Here is a 19,716-nt window from a genome sequence, read left to right as displayed (position 1 = left end):
GTTTTCCATCTGTCTCAACACAGATATTAGAAATGTGTCTTATTAATTGACATGTTTCATAACTTATTGCAACGATACTTAGTAAAGGTGAATGTGTCATTATTACTATAATTATATTAAAATTTAAACATCTGAAAATATATAAAAACACATATGTGTACATATTTATATAGTTACACATTTGTATAGTTTTGAACTTCATATTACTTTTTAGTGTTATGTGCCTGATAACCTGCTGCATCTATCTATCTATCTATCTATCTATCTATCTATCTATCTATCTGTCTGTCTATCTATCTATCTATCTATCTATCTGTCTGTCTGTCTGTCTGTCTGTCTGTCTGTCTGTCTGTCTGTTGTCTATCCACCTGGGGATATAGAACAATGTTTATGTGCAGTAAGTTACATCTCTCCTCCAGTGACCCCCAAAAAGACACACCAAGGGACTTGGCTATATTCAATAAAAAAATGTAATAGATATAATAAAAAATATTGTAGTGTCATTTTAATGCAATTAACTTACTGAAAAATTTCAACTCCACAGACTATTTTAAATTCTTCTAAAACATGTGATGTCAGTAAAAGTAACATGAAATCTATTTTTATTCATTAATCTAAATGCTCTCTGTATTTACTGCCGTCCGTTTTCTCTTAAAGTGTCTGATTAACGTGTGTCTTTTCACGCCAGGCGTGTAGGATTACATTTGTCACTTAAATCTGTTAAATCTGATTACTGAAATCCCATTAATGTAATCTGTCAATCCCAGCATCTAAAAAAAATCAGCCTACTTCAAAGACAGAATGCATCCTGCCCACACTTTGTCACGTTTTAGTGAAAACACTGAATCTGATTCAATGCATTTAAGGTTTTATTCCCACACAGATAACAAGGTGACTAATGCCAGCTGCACCAAGGAGAGAACTGAACATATATTATTTTTATTTTGCAGCTCAAATACACACACAAACTAAAATGCATATTAAAAACCAGGGCTGCGAGCAGCACTGTGCGGGCCTGAGCACTTGCGATTTTCCCTGCAAGGAAATTGGTGGAAGTGTTAAAGTTAATGAAACATTCAAAGTTAAATGTTAAAGAAATTGATTTTTAAAAATCCTACTTCTGCAGCATATTCCTCAGCCATATGTCATCGTGTCCGTGCAGTTATTTATATGTGATGCTGCTATCTAACAAACAAACAAGCGGCGATGAAAATATAAAACCTTGATGGAGGATAAGTAACATGATAAAATAACATGTAAACATGTAAGTCAAATCATTGATCAGTCCTCTGAAACATCAGGATGTATTCATCATCCATCAGCATCACTCATCTGCATTTACCTCGGAGCACATTTCCCATCAGCCTCATTGCTTCCTGCCCCCAACCCCCTCCTTTGAGAATCTATACATGCTGGAAGTGACTTTTCCATAATGGGTACTGGAAGGTGGCTGAGTTGGAATTGTAACTCAAATTGCTGGGTTGGTTTGAAGCTGTGTTAGACTGAGCTGATGTGCTGCGTACAAATGAGGGGTAGTACGGGTTGGTAGCGATCGGTGGCTGTACTGTCTTGAGCCCTGAGGTCTTGTACTGCAGCAGGTACTCGGGGTAGATGTGTTGCCTTTCGAACACGACGTAGATAGACGGGTTTGTGACGTCATCTACGCAGCTGTCATAGAGGTTTGCGCCCCTGCCGTCCTTGGAAGGAGGGCGGCGGTAGTCAGAGGAACCTTTGGTGAAGTCTCCCACCAGCACCCGTGAGATGAACATGGATTGGACGTCAGAGTCATCGGTGTAGCTGTGGGAGTATTTGGCGTCGCGGGCAAATTAGCTACCTTATATATACAGTATATACCCGGAAAAGAGAGGGGGCTTCATTTCATTGTGAGGTGCAGCTGCTTCTTCTTCTTCTTCTTCTCCCTCCTCCTCCAAACCCGCACATTCCGCAGCAGGAAGCACGCACCTTCCTCTGACAACAGAACGTGGGGACGATGCTGCGAAGAAATAAATGCGCAGATGTACTAAGTATTTACCTGAGTGAGCGACGGTGTCTTCTTCTTCTTCTGCTGCTGCTGCTGCTGCTGCTGCTGCTGCTGCTGCTGCTGCATCTTCTGTGCTCTGCTCCACGGTCCTCCTCAGTCTCCAGACCAACCTCCTATCTCTCTCTCTTTCTCTCTCTCTATCCCTCTTTCTCTCTCACTACTTCCACACAATGCATGCCGGGAACGTGAGGGGTGTAGTTCATTGATTACCGCGGTCGGTCCGTGAAGCTCATTGGCTGACAGCATAATTAAGCGTCTCTCGATAAAGGGACAGGATAGGATGTGATGAAAAAAAAAGAGAAAAGGGGAATAAAACCAAAAACCACAAATATAAATAAAGACATCATTATTATTATTATTATTATTATTATTGTAGTAGTAGTAGTACTATAATATATACAATGTTTGAATATTATCTTAAAAATAATCTATCTTTTTTGTTTCTATCATTTATCTTTGCTCACTGCCAGAGAGTGGTCAGAGTTGGACTGTACCATGTCAGTTCACATAAGAGTTTCAAGTTGTATTTGTCATATGCATGTTAACACAGTCCAATGAAAGGTGTTGGACAAGAAGAAACCAGTACAATAGTTAAATGAAAATAAAAGCAAGGTAGAAAGAGTTTACTAAAAAGTACAATACAATTCGAATTTGAATGTTGGGGCTTCCAGACATTTGGATGACACCACAGGAGCAGTATGGAGATATTGTTTTTTTTTACGTTTGAAGAAGAATAAGAAATCACCATTTACTTCAATTGTATTGGATTTGGCTGCAACGCTGTTTGGCCCCGAAACTCCAACATGACTAATTACGACCCTTCTGACAAAAAGATAATTCATGCAGCAAACATCTGTGGTAAGCGGAGTGATTGAGATATCTGTCAGGCTGGTATCAGCAGAGGTAAATATTAGATGATGGCACTCAGGCGCAGAAGGAGAACATGTCGACCCACAGCTGTCACTGGTATGGCATGTGTAATAACAACATCATTCATCTCTTCTCACCCACAGTCTGCAGCTGTAACGCCACTGTATGGTTGAACGTCTGCTTCATTCAAACACCACACTGATACATGTACAAGTAGTTTGTTTGGTATCAATCAATCAACCAAACAATCATTCAAAATGTATTTGTATAGCCAGTGTTCACGAATCACAATTTGCCTCTTAGGGCTTGACAAGATGTGACATCCTCTGTTCTTAACTCTCAAGAAAAGTGAGGAAAAAATACAAAACAAAAACTTTTCAACCCTCCCTGCATTCTGCCTTAGACAGCAGGATCACTAGCACAAAGCTGGAGTAAAAAAATCATTCAATTCATGAATGAATGCACAAAGCTTGTGTTAACTGCGAAAGAGGAAATGCAAAGACTAATAGCGCCTCGCTGAACAATTAGCACGATCAACTGTTTACAAACTATTAACATTTGCAAATCACTGGTTGATCAGCTTAAAATTTAATGCTTACCCGGTTACTGTAAATCAACTTTTCATTTATATTTCCTGTTTGCCCACTACTGTTTCTATCTATGTGGTTAATAATTTGAGTTTAACCATGTTAATCAACGCCGTCACAGGCTTCATAAACGCCTCTCTACTCCTCATTACACACTTTAAAGTTTCTTACCATTTTAAATCTATACACCAAATTATCCAAAGCATTCTGCATGAGCTCTTTCAACTCTCCTCTCACGTCAAACAAAAAGGATTTCTACTATTGCACGATCTATTCACTTCACCTTTGCACCTAAGCAATGACATAGGAATCAGACGATTTCTTTTCGGGTAGAGATGAAGACGATGGTGAGCGTGGGTACTGGAAGGTGGCTGAGTTGGAATTGTAACTCAAATTGCTGGGTTGGTTTGAAGCTGTGTTAGACTGAGCTGATGTGCTGCGTACAAATGAGGGGTAGTACGGGTTGGTAGCGATCGGTGGCTGTACTGTCTTGAGCCCTGAGGTCTTGTACTGCAGCAGGTACTCGGGGTAGATGTGTTGCCTTTCGAACACGACGTAGATAGACGGGTTTGTGACGCGTCATCTACGCAGCTGTCATAGAGGTTTGCCCCCTGCCGTCCTTGGAAGGAGGGCGGCGGCAGTCAGAGGAACCTTTGGTGAAGTCTCCCACCAGCACCCGTGAGATGAACATGGATTGGACGTCAGAGTCATCGGTGTAGCTGTGGGAGTATTTGGCGTCGCGGGCAAAGTAGCTACCTGTGTTTGGAAACAGAGAGAGATGGCAGATTTATGTTTTAATGTGAGAAAACATTATAATGTATGTGGAAGGAGACTAAAGCTACTCATGCAAGTAATAAATATGGTTACAGAATGTTTTGTCAAGTATTAATTATCATTTGATGGGAGTGTAAAATGTTCATTACTTCCCAGTGCCCAACATGTTTAAAACCAAAGATATAAAAGTTCAAAGCCCTGGACGAACATTTCTTCATCGCACCTGTGCCAAAAGCGGTTCCATGAGTTCCACAGATCCTCCAGTCAAAGTTGGTGAGGCAGATGGCATCCACGTGCACGGAGTCGGTGCCATGGAAGAGCTGTTCTTCTTGCACGTTGCGTCCACCATTGTTGGTCCTCATCTGAGTCCTCTGCCTTTGTTTAGGAATGAAAAAACAGTATAGCTAGGGTTGGTGATCAAACCCGTCTGAACGCACCCACACTCTTATGCTCAATGAATCCGATCACTTAGACCAAATTCAACGGGATGTCTGGGACGTATGTGGCCTCAGTCTGTTTTGCTGAGAATGAAAATACGTCCTGGGCCACATAAAAGACGGCCTACTCAGCTGACATCCTCTGACCAGCTACAGTTTAAATGTATCTTTAAGTTTCTCAATGTCTATACTTTGATTCGTTTGTTGCCATAATATCAACACTGACATGAGATGCGTAAATGAAGGTTATGTATATTGATACACTTTAAGGTCAGATGTGAACACACAGATGTTTATACCAAATGTAAACAGGGCCAAAAAGTTAAAGTAAACTGAAAGATAAGTTATGTCACAGCAGCAGCAATCTAGTTACCGAACTGAAGCTGACGTTGTAAGGTGTGTTCCACTTTTCATTTGCAAGAAGAACAATGTGTCAGTTCTACTTTCAAAGGTTAAACAACAAGACAGTGACGTGACCAGAACAGATGCAATAACAACAAAGAAATTAAACTCACAACAGATCAGAAGGAAGTGTTTGACTGGTAAGTTCACCATACGTACAACTGAAAGCTTTCCCACAGTGGTTTGTTCTGAATCCTCTCGATTGTGACGATGTCAAAGCCTCTCATGGTTTTAAAGAACAGAGCTTCAATCTCCATAAATTCCTGTGAGGTGTGCTTCAGGGAGACTCGCTGGAGAACAAAAACCACACAGCACAGAAAATGATCTTTTCCAAGTTCTCTCGAAAAACTCAGAGGCAGCGTTGTGAACACAACTTTGACAAATCTTCATCCTCTTTTAATTTGATAGGGCATTTTTTTGTGTGTATATTGTTAACTTGTCTTTGATGAACCCAAATAAAAAAGTGATTGTCACCAAAAGATTCTACTTTTGTCTTCTACCAAAACCATGTTTTTTCAAAGCACCTACCTACTAATTGAACAAACTGCAATTTGACTTCAAAGTAAAAGCCCAAAGTTAGTTTTGTTGTTGTCATGCTTTAAATCGAGTTGAATTATCGAGCTTTTATTTTGAAAAGTTGTGAACTTGGGTCTGAAGATCTGAAGACGATTGTTTGAGTAGCAGTGTGTAAGATGTCTAAGGCTCTCTTTACAATCCTCATATCTAAGTTATATTAACTGTTAAGAGAGCCTAAAATAAAATACATACCGTATTTATATAAACAGACGCCATTGAACCATATCTATAGAAATCCTGTTTGTTTCCACAGCTTGCATTTGCAATTGATCTATGACTATACAAAACTGTGATTTCACCTTTGAAAGACTATACAAAAAGAATGAATGAAAAAAACCTATGCATTCACAAGAGCTGCAAGCAAGAGAAGGAGGAGCCTTCGTCCATTTGACCCCAGAGGACCTATAGATCGATATATTTACATGTGTATGTGACGATGGTCAATACAAATTTGGAAAACACTTGACTTCAATAAAGTTTATCTATTTAATTTCTGCTCTATTGTTCAAATCACACTTATTTTCTGTCAGTAGAGGTCAGCACATTCTCCTTGAAACAGCTCTTTTTCATTTAATTATGCTTAATACATGATGTTGTTATCTATGCTTTTTACATGTTTTGTTGTTGTCGTTGAGCAAATATAGATGCCATGGAAATGATGATGTGGATTTGGTACTTCAAGCAGTTACTTATTTTTCTAAAATAATTTACATTAGGTTTGTTTACATAACTTCTAACTCTGGGTATGAATATTAGCTCAAATAGTAGAGATTTTGATCAGTTGAAAGATGAGGTGCATTCAAAAATACCTTGTATCCTGTAGCAGGAATCTGTGTCTTGTCCCAGTGGTCTGGTATAGCAAGACAGTTTGGTTGAGCCAGAGGCCTCCTGTAGACACACAGCAAACAAAGGTTAGTTTGTCCACATGGATGAAATAGGCTGACACACTATACATTGGATGTCTTGCGTACCTCACTCTCTTTGCTCTGACATCGGCTCTAGTGACGAACTGGGGCCGTCTCCTCACGAGTCTCTTTGTGCTATAATGGTTGTTTGTTTGTATCATGTCTGAGATTTAAAAAAGAAAAGAAAAGACATCCTTGTAATACCACCTGAATATTTCATAACTGTAAACATCATGCTCATTTGCATTATCTCTCTTTACCCTGGAAACTGAGTGAATACGACTGTGAACCAACGGTAAAGTCCACCACGTCTTTGGGGTTGGCCAGAAACCTCTTCTCCAGCTCACTGCTTTCCATGCCTGCTGCGCTGTGTCCTCCAGTCTGGAAACAAAGATGAATACGTTCTGTGTTTACCACAAAACCAATCTCAGCTTAAAGATGAACAATCAGGAGCAACTTGGTCAGTACCAGTCCAGTAGTTAACATGTCACATGCATGCGCAAACAAACAAGTGCATACAGTACAGTCACCTACAGGGTTCCTGTGAAAATCATCCTACTGTTATTAGTATAGGGAGTTAACACCGTCAATAACATTTCAAACTGGCTAAATAGCAACAGCATAAGAATCAAGAATTACATTTAATTACCTAATCAGAGCAAACAAAAAACATAATCAAAAGCAGGGGAACACAGGTAACACCTTTCTGCTTCTCATACACACCCCTTCAGGAACAACACACCACTTGAACAAAAAAGATGCTGAGCATTATTTAGCAAACTTGTTTTTAACTACAATAAAATAAAACAGCCGTCTGCAGCTTGCAGCTCTCTCTCTCTCTCTCTCTCTCCCCCTCTGTCTATCCCTCTCTCAGGGTTTTTCCAGGCTGAAAACTAGGCGGGGGTGGTACTGAGCCATCAGAGTGGGGGTGGTTACAAGGCCCGGGGCAGACACCCTGAGACCCATGCACAGCCTCACTATGTTCGCTTACACTCTTCATTTGGGTGTCTGGACCATAAAAAAAGTTATTTTTGCCTCTGACTGAATTTCCAACAATGACACGATCTCTCACTTGTTGACATTGACAAACTGACAACAAATATATAGATATATATATCTATATATATATAGATATCTATATCTATATAGATATCTATATAGATATAGATATATAGATATATATGTGGGTCTATATGCAAGTGTGTTTCATGTGTCCTATTGACAGAGCGTCACATCTCACAGATAATTTGTGTTGATTTGTTATTAGCTTCTTCTCACTTTTAGTATAAAAGTAGTATGTTTATTTGAAAATTTGATTCCATTATTCATGTATTTATTTAATTGGTGGGGGGGGGGTATTGGACACAAAACACAGTAACACACAAACAGACAAATAAGTGTAACAAGGGAGTTAAATGTGGAATTGAATCTATAAATAATATCAATGAAACAGTAACACAATAAAAAGATGAGATCATTGATTTTGATGGGAGCTGTTCCTTGTCGGAGCTGAAGGTCTAAGGTCAGAGAAAGTGGTTTGCTGTACAGATAGTGAAGCCCCTTGAGGCAACGTTTTGATTTGCGATGTCGAGATATATAAATAACAGTTATTTGACTTGACTCTGTTAAATTGTAATATTCTTTCCACCCTGGTTCTGCTGTACATCTATTGTGTAAAATGTACTGGTCGTTGTAGCTGTAGCATCGAAGGAACATAACTGTCACTTTCTCACATCCTGATAAGGACTCTGAGTCAGTTACTCACGGATGAAGCGTACGCGTTCCACTTTCCGAACGCATCCTCCCAGTACCAGACCCACTCGGTGGTGTGGAGGTAGGTCGGCTCAACCAAAGAGTTACAGGTGGAGAGTCGTCGTACTTTTCTGGGTCCACAGGTCATGAGGTCAAAATCTACAGGCTGGGTAGTACCACTAATGAAAGAAAAGAAAAAAGTTATAGATTCAATCAAGTGAACTATTGAGTTACACCCATATGTTAGTTTCCTGAAACATCTCACCATCACAACACAACACTAAAAAAAGCTCCAATTTCATCTATATATTATTACTTTTTCTTTCCGGTGTATGAAAGTGGAAATATTGATTGTAGTGATTTAAATAGTAAGGATTTATTTGTATAATCGCACCTCATTCATTTACCATTAAGACCACATGCGACACCAGTGTGCGTATATCTTTAAGACCTCGTATGGCATCTGCGCCTTTATACCTTTAAGACCGGGTGCGACATCTGCGTGAATTTACACAATGTCATCGTTTAAGACATGTGACTGATGAACTACATTACAATTCGCTGAAAGTTAAAATGCATTATGGGAAATGCTCCCTGTGTGAACAGCACAACAGCCGTGTGCGAGACGCAGCAGATCAGCTACGCAGCCGTCACATGCGGCACACACACCCGGTGGGGACCAGGTGTAAGAAAATCATCTTCCCAGAATTACCGAACTATTGTACAATCCTATTGGATGTGAGCTGAGAGTACCTGTTGGTTTTTTGGGGGTCACAGAAGTCCTTTTCAATCTCCTCATTTTTGGGCAGGGCGGTCCACTGCATCTCCTCTCTGACCTGCCACCTGTACGGCATCTTGTCGTGAGCTCTGAAACACTTATCTGAGGACACATCGGTAACATGAACGGTATAAGTGATGCCTCATCAAAGCCATGAGCAGGTAAAGCACCAGTATGATGATGATGTTGATTTCGCATCGATTACTCACCCTCATGTTTACAGTGTCCGATGATGAAATACATACAGATCTCAGTTTTATCTGAAGGAAACAAACAAAATGTACAATGATGTTTCGTTTTGATTTTAGACAACAGGTTGAATTTTTCCTGCAGCTGATGAAGTTTACCTCTGACAGGCCTTTGTCTATTGTTTGGGTCATCATTGTTAGTATTCTGCAGCTGTTGATAGTTGCCCCTGTTTCCCCGGTTGCCATGGTAACCACCTCTCACTTCTGAGCCTCTCATCTCTCCTCCTAAGCCTTCGCTCTGTCCCATATTGCTACAGAGATCGAAGGTATTGAAGTTAATGAGGCGGTCCAAGGAAGAGGATCGGTGCAGCTGTTGGAGGCCACCCTGGTTTCCCCTGTTGCCCCTGTTGCCCTGGTTTCCCTGGTAACCACCTCTCACTCCTGAGCCTCTCATCTCTCCTCCTAAGCCTTCGCTCTGTCCCATATTGCAAAAGGTATCGAAGTCAAAGAGGAGGTCACCAGAGGAAGAGGATCGGTGCTGCTGTTGGAGGCCACCCTGGTTTCCCCTGTTTCCCCTGTTGCCCTGGTAACCACCTCTCCCATTGTCGCTGCTCGCATCAGTGATGGAGGAAGAGTTTAGTTGTTGCTGCTCACTGTTGCCTTCGCTCAGTCCGTCTTCAGTGTACAGATCTAAGGCGTCGAAGTCAAGAAGGAAGTCACTATTGGAACCGGATGGTTGAAGCTGTTCAACGCCGTCCTGGTTTCCCCTGTTGCCTCGATTTCCCCTGTTGCCTCGATTTCCCCTGTTGCCCCGAATTCCCCTGTTGCCCCGAATAACCCTGTTGCCCTGTATTCCCCTATTACCCCTGTTACCCCTGTTGCCCCTGTTTCCCCTGTTTCCCCTGTTTCCCCGGAAACCGCCTCTCCCTCTGTCGTACTCTGTTGGTATGAAATTCGGACCGCTGGCGCAAGCAAAGTTGGCAGCAGCATAGCCGTCACCTGTAGAAGAGCCTGGTTGCTGCTGTTGATGATCTCCCCTTTGGCCAGACAACCTTAAAGCATCTTTGTTTCTGTAGATGAATTTCAAGGAGTGGAGGATTTCGTCAGGCACATCTTTCTCCTTCAGGATTTTCAGTGGCTGTGGAGCATTGAAGTTATGAGTCCTGGAGCAGGTGCAGTTACCCCTCAGGTACCGCTCACAGATGTGCAGTCTTTCGCAGCCAACTCCAGCCTGACACAGGCCAAACATGCCATCGCCGTTGTTGTAATCGTGACATATCTGTCAGAGGGAGGACGAGACAAGAGGAAAAAGGTTGCTACATCAAGTAAACAAAAACAATAATGATTTCCTTCAGTGAGCAAGTCCTTTATGTTATCCAACTAAACATGAGAGCTGATCAAGTCAACAAACTGGTAACTACGTTTACATGGACTCATACAATCCGACTACTGACCCTATTCGGAATAAGACAATCAGTCTGATCATGGTGTTTACATGAGTTGCTAATAGAATATTCCATTCATATTCCCGTTCTCATGTTACAGAGCAAAATCTGATTATGACTCACACCATTACGTTTGCCAGTTCTAAAAGCCCAATCTGAAATAGGTACACGTACGATGCTACCATGTCCCATTTAGCGTGTTTTCTTTCTAATTTTGCAAAAGCTACAACTTTCTACTTGTTTACACCCAGGTCATGCGTCGTCGAGCAGCTGGTAACTGTCGTACAGTGCCTTGCATAAGTATTCACCCCCTTTGGACTTTTCTACATTTTGTCATGGTATAACCACAGATTAAAATTTATTTCATCGTGAGTTTATGTAATGGACCAACACAAAATAGTGCATCATTTGGAAGTGGGGGGAAATATTACATGGATTTCACAATTATTTACAAATAAAAATCTGAAAAGTGTTGAGTGCATATGTATTCACCCCCTTTACTGTGAAACCCCTAACAAAGATCTGGTGCGACCAATTGCATTCACAAGTCACATTTGCAAGTCACATAATTAGTAAATAGGGTCCACCTGTCTGCAATTTAATCTCAGTATAAATACACCTGTTCTGTGACGGACTCAGAGTTTGTTGGAGATCATTACTGAACAAACAGCATCATGAAGACCAAGGAGCTCACCAAACAGGTCAGGGATAAAGTTGTGGAGAAATATGAAGCAGGGTTAGGTTATAAAAAATATCCAGAGCTTTGAACATCTCTCTGAGCACCATAAAATCCATCATAAGAAAATGGAAAGAATATGGCACAACCGCAAACCTACCAAGAGGAGGCCGTCCACCCAAACTGAAGAGTCGGACAAGGAGAAAATTAATCAGAGAAGCAACCAGGAGGCCCATGGTTACTCTGGAGGAGTTGCAGAGATCCACAGCTGAGGTGGGAGAATCTGTCCACAGGACAACTATTAGTTGTCTACTCCACAAATCTGGCCTTTATGGAAGAGTGGCAAGAAGAAAGCCATTGTTGAAAGGGATCCATAAAAAATCCCGTTTGGAGTTTGCCAGAAGCCATGTGGGAGACACAGCAAACATGTGGAAGAAGGTGCTCTGGTCAGATGAGACCAAAATTGAACTTTTTGGCCTCAATGCAAAACGCTATGTGTGGCGAAAACCCAACACTGCCCATCACCCTGAGCACACCATCCCAACAGTGAAATATGGTGGTGGTAGCATCATGCTGTGGGGATGCTTCTCTTCAGCAGGTACAGGAAACTGGTCAGAATAGAGGGAAAGATGGATGGAGCCAAATACAGGAAATCCTTGAAGAAAATCTGATGCAGTCTGCAAAGACTTGAGACTGGGGCGGAGGTTCATCTTCCAGCAGGACAATGACCCTAAACATACAGCCAGAGCTACAAAGGAATGGTTTGGATTAAAGAATGTTAATGTCTTAAAATGGCCCAGTCAAAGCCCAGACCTCAATCCAATAGAGAATCTATGGCAAGACTTGAAGATTGCGGTTCACAGACGGTCTCCATCCAATCTGACTGAGCTTCATCTTTTTTGCCAAGAAGAATGGACAAACCTTTCCATCTCTAGATGTGCAAAGCTGGTAGAGACATACCCCAAAAGACTTGCAGCTGTAATTGCAGCGAAAGGGGGTTCTACCAAGTATTGACACAGGGGGGTGAATACTTATGCACCCAACAGATGTCAACTTTTTTGTTCTCATTATTGTTTGTGTCACAATAAAATTTATTTTGCACCTCCAAAGTACTATGCATGTTTTGTTGATCAAACGGGAAAAAGTTTATTTAAGTCTATTTGAATTCCAGTTAGTAACAGTACATAATGGGAAAAAGTCCAAGGGGGGTGAATACTTATGCAAGGCACTGTATGTCGATGTTTCAAAATCCATTGAAATAAGAATAGGACATTTTAATATGATTAAGATGTACACGTCAACATAATGTGACAAAGGTCAGAATACTCCACACGTCTTTATTTGATTGTATCTTATTCCGTGTAAGACCTTATTCAGGTTAAGGTGATAAGAAAATGCTGTTTACATGGCAGTGTCTGATTCAGACTATTGTCTTTAAGGGATAGTTCACCCATTATCTACTCATCACCAATACAATTCATTTGTATTGGATTTGGCGGCAATGCTGTTTAGCCCCGAAACTCCAAAAGTGTTTTGTGGACTCAAACACTTCACCCACCCCTCCATAGGCATAGTGGTGACTAGACAATGAGGGGATTTTCATTTTTTGGGTGAACTAGCCCTTTAAGCTTAATATCAGAACACTAGTGTCCATGTAAACGTAGTCAATGATAAAATATGAAATAAATTAACAGGGGCTTCAGAAGTCTGCTCAAGCACAGGTACTGACACATAAAGTAAAGCTTAGTTTATGCTTGTCTTTGACTTTGTGCAAATGCTGCAACTGGCTCAACTTGGACTGTGCTGGAGTCAAGAGTCTGTGAACAGGTCTGTTTCTACAGCCATCTCTATAACCCCCCCCTCTTATAAGAGAGATTCATGTCAGGCATCCGCAGCTTAAGGTCTCCAGCAATCACATTTAGGAGCCATGTTCCCGTACATACACTGAGACGGTCATTTTTAGTTCAGATCCCCCCTGTGACCGATGAAACTATGTGGATACACCTTGTGTGTGTTGTCAGACTTACATTAGGCGTGAGCGTGTGGTCATTCTGCAGCAGCAGCGTGCACAGCTCTGTCCTGCTCAGGCTCTCCACTTCATGCTGCCTCAGTACCCTCTCATTGTGGTCAGTGTTCAGCTTATGGGAGAAGCAGCATCGTCCGCTGTCATAAAACAACAACACACAAAGACCCAGAGTTTGATTGTTAATATACAGTGGAAATTTCTGTACAAAGACCACTGGAAGTGGGGGTTCTGAGGAGGCTGCAGCACCCCCTACTGGCAACGGGTGTAACCGCAAAGAAAAAAAAGTTTACATTGAATCTTGTATTTCCAAAATTCTCCTAAGTAACATTTTGAGAGTAGCATAGTTATGTTTTTATTTTTTTTATTTGATTAGATTTTTAGAACATTCAGTGTATTTCTAACACAAAAATGTAGGCTAGCTAATGTAAGGTTCAACTTCTGTCTGTTGGAGAGAAAAATGTTTTAAAACTGGTGTAAAATGTTAAAATTCATACTAAAATTATGAATGTTGCAGCTCTGCATTTCATACGACGCCATTATATACAGTGTGTTCATGGTGTGTCTTTACTCCTGACCCATAAAAGACTTATCAACACTAAAAAGGTTAAAGGTCACCATTTTATCAGAGCTGTGAGCTTAAAAGAGTCTGTGCAGTGGAGCCGCCCTCAACTCCAATCGTGAGGGAGTCTTGGCTGTCAATCATTATGTTTCACCACATTTTACACATCAGATAACTAATTAAAAACAAACGTAACATTTATTTTTTTTATTTGAACATACATCAGGGTGATAAATATCTAAATGACCGAAACCATCTTCAGAAAAAAGCACGTACTTTGATTTTTAGGTTTGGTCCATGTCTCATCCACTAACATGGAGCCAACAAGATGTTTTTGGCTTCACTTTTTTGGGAGCCATTTGTCATCCATCTATAAGCACCGACAAATGACAGGAAAACTGACTCAAACTGTTCCTATTAAGGAAATAATTTATTTACAGCATTGATCTTTTTGTTTCTAGTTATGTTTAAATTTGTAAAAAATATTAAGCAGGTAAGCTTAATTTGGCATAAAGAGTGCCGTCGTGCCTTTCATCTTTATATACAGTCTAAGGTTGCAGGTCACAACTGTTGTGACATTGTTTGCTAACCAACCTGACAGCTTTTCCTAGAGTATCATTCTTTAACTCTGCACCAGAGGGCGTCAATTCCCCCACAGTATCAGGATATTCCATAAATTGTGTTTTTCTTAAACTTTATAAACTTTGAACCTACATAAAAAATTTTTAAAAAAAAGATCTGATAAACAATCACATTTCCAGCTGATGTGTTGAATCAGTCCTACACCATGGATGCAGACTTTGAAATGAAAAGTCAGGAAACGTCAACTGTATGCGTGTCAAGGCCTTTAAATCCAGGTCAACACGAAACGCAGCCATGATCCAGTAAACTGGGACAAGGAAACGAGCCTGACGGTTCAAAAACACACTCAAAGAGACGATGGCTATAATCTGACCAATACTAATTACTTTAAAAACAATTCAGGTATCTCTCGAGTACATTTAAGTGCACAACAACAGCAACAGGCCAGTTTGAGGTTTTTCCATCGAACCTCAACCTGTTGTTGTTTAGAGTGTAAACTAACGCGTTGTTTACCCGAAGGAGCAGAGGCCGCTGAACAGGAAGTGTTTACACAGGTGGAGTCTCGAACATGTCCCCGGACAGTCCTTGACCCTGCACAGCCTCAGCCTGGTTCTGGCCACCACCACCTCCTGGCCTTCTCCTCCTCCACCTCCACACAGGAGGAACCTCTCACTCCGGATGATCTGCGGCACATTGGCGGAGCCCACGTTGCACAGTTCCCCGGTGTCCACCGCTCCTCTGTTGGCACAGATGAACTTGAATATGTCCGACTCCTCCATCTCTGTCTGTGCTCTGTCTGTGCTCTGTCTGTCTCCCTGCGGCAGAAGACGTACAGCCTGCTGCCTTCAAGGGGGGGAGGAGAGTTCACTGTCGTTTCCGAGTAATAGAAACCGAAACTGAACTACTCTCAGCTGGGACTGATGCTGCAGCGCCGCACCCGTCCACCAGGGGGTGTCACGGTGTTATAGGACTTCATACAGACTGTGGTTTTCCATCTGTCTCAACACAGATATTAGAAATGTGCCTTATTAATAGACATGTTTCATAACTTATTGCAACGATACTTAGTAAAGGTAAATGTGTCATTACTATTATTATATTTAAATTAAAACATGAAAATATATAAAAACACATATGTGTACATATTTATACATATGTATAGTTTTGAACTTCTTATTACTTTTTAGTGTTATGTGCCTGATAACCTGCTGCGTCTGTCTGTCTGTCTGTCTGTCTGTCTGTCTGTCTATCCACCTGGGGATATAGAACAATGTTTATGTGCAGTAAGTTACATCTCTCCTCCAGTGACCCCCAAAAAGACACACCAAGGGACTTGGCTATATTCAATAAAAAAATGTAATAGATATAATAAAAAATATTTTAGTGTCATTTTAACTATTTTAACTGCTTTAAATTCTTCTAAACCATGTGATGTCAGTAAAAGTAACATAAAATCTATTTTTATTCATTAATCTAAATGCTCTCTGTATTTACTGCCGTCCGTTTTCTCTTAAAGTGTCTGATTAACGTGCGTCTTTTCACGCCAGGCGTGTAGGATTACATTTGTCACTTTGTTAAATCTGATTACTGTAATCCCATTAATGTAATCTGTCAATCCCAGCATCTAAAAAAAATCAGCCTACTTCAAAGACAGAATGCATCCTGCCCACACTTTGTCACGTTTTAGTGAAAACACTGAATCTGATTCAATGCATTTAAGGTTTTATTCCCACACAGATAACAAGGTGACTAATGCCAGCTGCACCAAGGAGAGAACTGAACATATATTATTTTTATTTTGCAGCTCAAATACACACACAAACTAAAATGCATATTAAAAACTAGGGCTGCGAGCAGCACTGTGCGGGCCTGAGCACTTGCGATCTTCCCTGCAAGGAAATTGGTGGAAGTGTTAAAGTTAATGAAACATTCAAAGTTAAATGTTAAAGAAATTGATTTAAAAAAATCCTACTTCTGCAGCATATTCCTCAGCCATATGTCATCGTGTCTGTGCAGTTATTTATATGTGATGCTGCTATCTAACAAACAAACAAGCGGCGATGAAAATATAAAACCTTGATGGAGGATAAGTAACATGATAAAATAACATGTAAACATGTAAGTCAAATCGTTGATCAGTCCTCTGAAACATCAGGATGTATTCATCATCCATCAGCATCACTCATCTGCATTTACCTCGGAGCACATTTCCCATCAGCCTCATTGCTTCCTGCCCCCAACCCCCTCCTTTGAGAATCTATACATGCTGGAAGTGACTTTTCCATAATTCTCTTTTGCCCTTTACTCCCTCCGCCTGTCTGCTGTCACCAGAGACTCTGATGCTTTAGGTTTCATTGCCCTGGAAGAACAGCATTCTTTCTCTTCCTGTTTTGTGCTGTGAGGCAATCCAGACTCACTGACCTGGAGGCTGACGACAGTTAAGTACGAACTCACAGCCGAGCATTATAGGATGCATTACACATTATCAAGAGGTGTATAGTTTGAGTCCAGGGGCCCTTGTCATATGTCAGATGCTCCCACAGGCCACGAGGGGTCAGTCTGATGGTGTCCGTTACCAGGTCTCAACCCAATGAACACCCATGGGAGACTTTAAACCAACACTTTTGACAGTACTCACTGCTGATTAATGTTTGGACCCTAAACATCTTATAAATGCTCTTTGTTGTTCTTTGTAAACTTGTAAATGTTATCTTTATCTTTAAAGAAAAACGTGTGTCTTTATAAGTAGCAAACAACTAGATTTCCTATTTTCACAACCAGACAGAGCAACATTACAATTCATGCTTAATTGAACACTGGGTTTACAAAACAAAACACGAGGTTGATGGGAGCTTGAACCAAAGACTGTATATTAAGATGGACGATGTGTCTTCACTTCCTCCCACTATCCAGAAATTAAGCAAAAATACCCTGTAACGCTACCGTCTTCTGGCGAAGACATAATTTGGAGCCAGACTCTGTGCAGTAGGATCAAGGGATGGAGCTGCAGCAGCGAGGTCCCGCCTATACATGCACTCAACCAATTGTGAGGCAGTCTGAGCTGTCAATCATGACAGCTCAAAACATCAAATAAGTAATTAAAACCAATGATTGGAAAACACCCCCTTGACATACATCTGTGTGATACGAACTACCTAAAATGACTGAAACTATCTTTAAAACGTATTTGATGTGTATTTTGACACTTTCATTTGGCCCATGTCCTATCCAGTAACATGGATGAGGCAGGGTTTATAACCTATAAAACAGTTAGCCACTAGTTGACGATCAAGACACTTTGACGTCACTTTAGGAGAGCAGTCATGTCGTCCAACTTTATATGAAGTCTGTGGCTGAATCGTAAAATCAAAACAATAAGCAAAAAGAAGCTAAAATGTTCGGCAAAGATGAAGTTAATTACAGAATGGAAAATATTCACTGTGGGTTTATCACAGCTTTCACATAACACAGTCATTTAATTCACTGTTTATGTGAAAATAGTAATTGCTACTTCAGGATTAACCAATAGCTGCCCCGAATCTAGTACATGGAATGTAAACTAAACATTTGTTTACCATTCAGCTAAACTGCTGAATGTGCCTTTTTTTCAACAAAGCTGATTGGTCCAAAGTAACAAGTACTTTTTTCAGTTTTAAAATCTTAATGAATCAGTGAAAAATCTTGCTGGTATGTAACATAAAAGAGGCCTTGATGTGTTGATTTCTAGAATCACCTTGAAAACAATTAGACTATTTCAAAGTTCTTAGTATTCACTTTTGTATCATACTATTTATGTAATCCAATAACCACTACTTACAGTAACCTGGGCCTTTTGTATTACAACTTTTATATTGTGTTTCGTTAGTGAAGGGGACTTGGCAGTAACCTTTTGGTTTTATAAGTATTACTTCGGAAATAATTCCTCTCATTGAGTCATCCTCAAGGCCGATATTCATTTATATCTCTCTTGGTTATGGTTTGCTGCTTTTGATGTTTTGATGTTTTGTTTTGGTTTAGAAAACATAAACACAGAGAAAACCATTCGGACAAGTGTGTGCGTGAAGACATTCTTGTTTCCTCTTCAGGGACCTTTCCCAGTATAAACTCTGACCTTGTCGGGACCAGTAGACCTCATAGGGACCAAAGCTCAAACCTAATGAGACCAAACACAATTTCTGAAGTCTTGGTTAAGGATAGGGGTATTAGGTATGGATTGGTCATGGTTAAGGATAAGATCATCATATTAAATCTTATTTTTCACTTGTAGATCATGTAATTCAGAATCGTGGTTTATTGCCAAGTAGGTTAACACAAACAAGGACTTTGTTGTGGTGTGTTTAGTGCAAGCAAAGATATTAAAATGTAAAAAAAAATGGCAAACAACATAAAAATACTGTAGAAGAGAGTTGTGCAATGAGCGCTAAGATATTTCAAATTGAAGTGTGTATGGTATGACCGTTACTGGCCATGGGAAGCTCAAGTGTCACAGTCACAGGTGGGGACACAAACACATTTTTATTACTTTTATTCTAATTCCTCTCCATGATCAGGTCAAAGTCAATGCAGGAAGAAGGGAAGTTATTTGTGTGAGTGTGGTGGTGTATAGTTGTCTGACCAGAAGACCTCAAGAGGACCAAAGCCTGGCCCTTACAATGCAGTGTGTGCGTGTGTGCGTGTGTTTTATGGTTAAGGTAAGAGGCTAGGAAACGCAGTAAGCCAATGAGTGTCCTCACTAAGATACTACAAGGTTTGTTTTAAGTGTGTACTCGTAATTGTTCCCTCCTTAGGACCCGTGCAGTGTCCTAACAAGAGTAGCAGCGCAAACCTGTGTGCGCGTGTGTAAGTGTATGTATGTATGTATGTATGTATGTACGTGTGTGTGCGTGTACGTGTGTGTGTGTGTGTGCGACCTGCTGCAATTTCCTGCTTCGGGTTTCCCTTTAAAAGGGGGCAAGGCTCAATGCTGGGAATTCACGTCATTTCGCCGTTTTACACACATCCAGATCAATGAGAGAGAGAGAGAGAGAGAGAGAGAGAGAGAGAGAGAGAGAGAGAGAGAGAGAGAGACTCAGGGAGAGGGAGGCAGAGTGAGGAAGCGAGAGACAGAGAGAGAGAGAG

The 19,716-nt window shown here is 40.7% G+C and overlaps 1 protein-coding gene across 1 annotated transcript; it reads right to left on the bottom strand.

Annotated features, from left to right (window-relative positions):
• Positions 1 to 851: 851 nt before the first annotated feature.
• Positions 852 to 15,482, bottom strand: LOC118101981 (protein mono-ADP-ribosyltransferase PARP12). Its single transcript, XM_047338497.1, is given in 12 exon segments — positions 852 to 1,834; positions 4,496 to 4,647; positions 5,271 to 5,401; positions 6,497 to 6,575; positions 6,659 to 6,755; positions 6,853 to 6,973; positions 8,358 to 8,523; positions 9,098 to 9,224; positions 9,332 to 9,382; positions 9,470 to 10,589; positions 13,459 to 13,594; positions 15,112 to 15,482. Coding segments are annotated over 12 exon segments (2,877 nt in total). The 5' UTR covers positions 15,378 to 15,482; the 3' UTR covers positions 852 to 1,403.
• Between the last annotated feature and the right edge of the window lie 4,234 nt (positions 15,483 to 19,716).

This window comes from Hippoglossus stenolepis, chromosome 22, assembly GCF_022539355.2.
Source record: "Hippoglossus stenolepis isolate QCI-W04-F060 chromosome 22, HSTE1.2, whole genome shotgun sequence".
In the NCBI taxonomy this organism is placed as follows: Eukaryota; Metazoa; Chordata; class Actinopteri; order Pleuronectiformes; family Pleuronectidae; genus Hippoglossus; species Hippoglossus stenolepis.
Note: the sequence above shows the minus strand (reverse complement) of the source record. Positions and strands in the feature narration are given on the sequence as shown.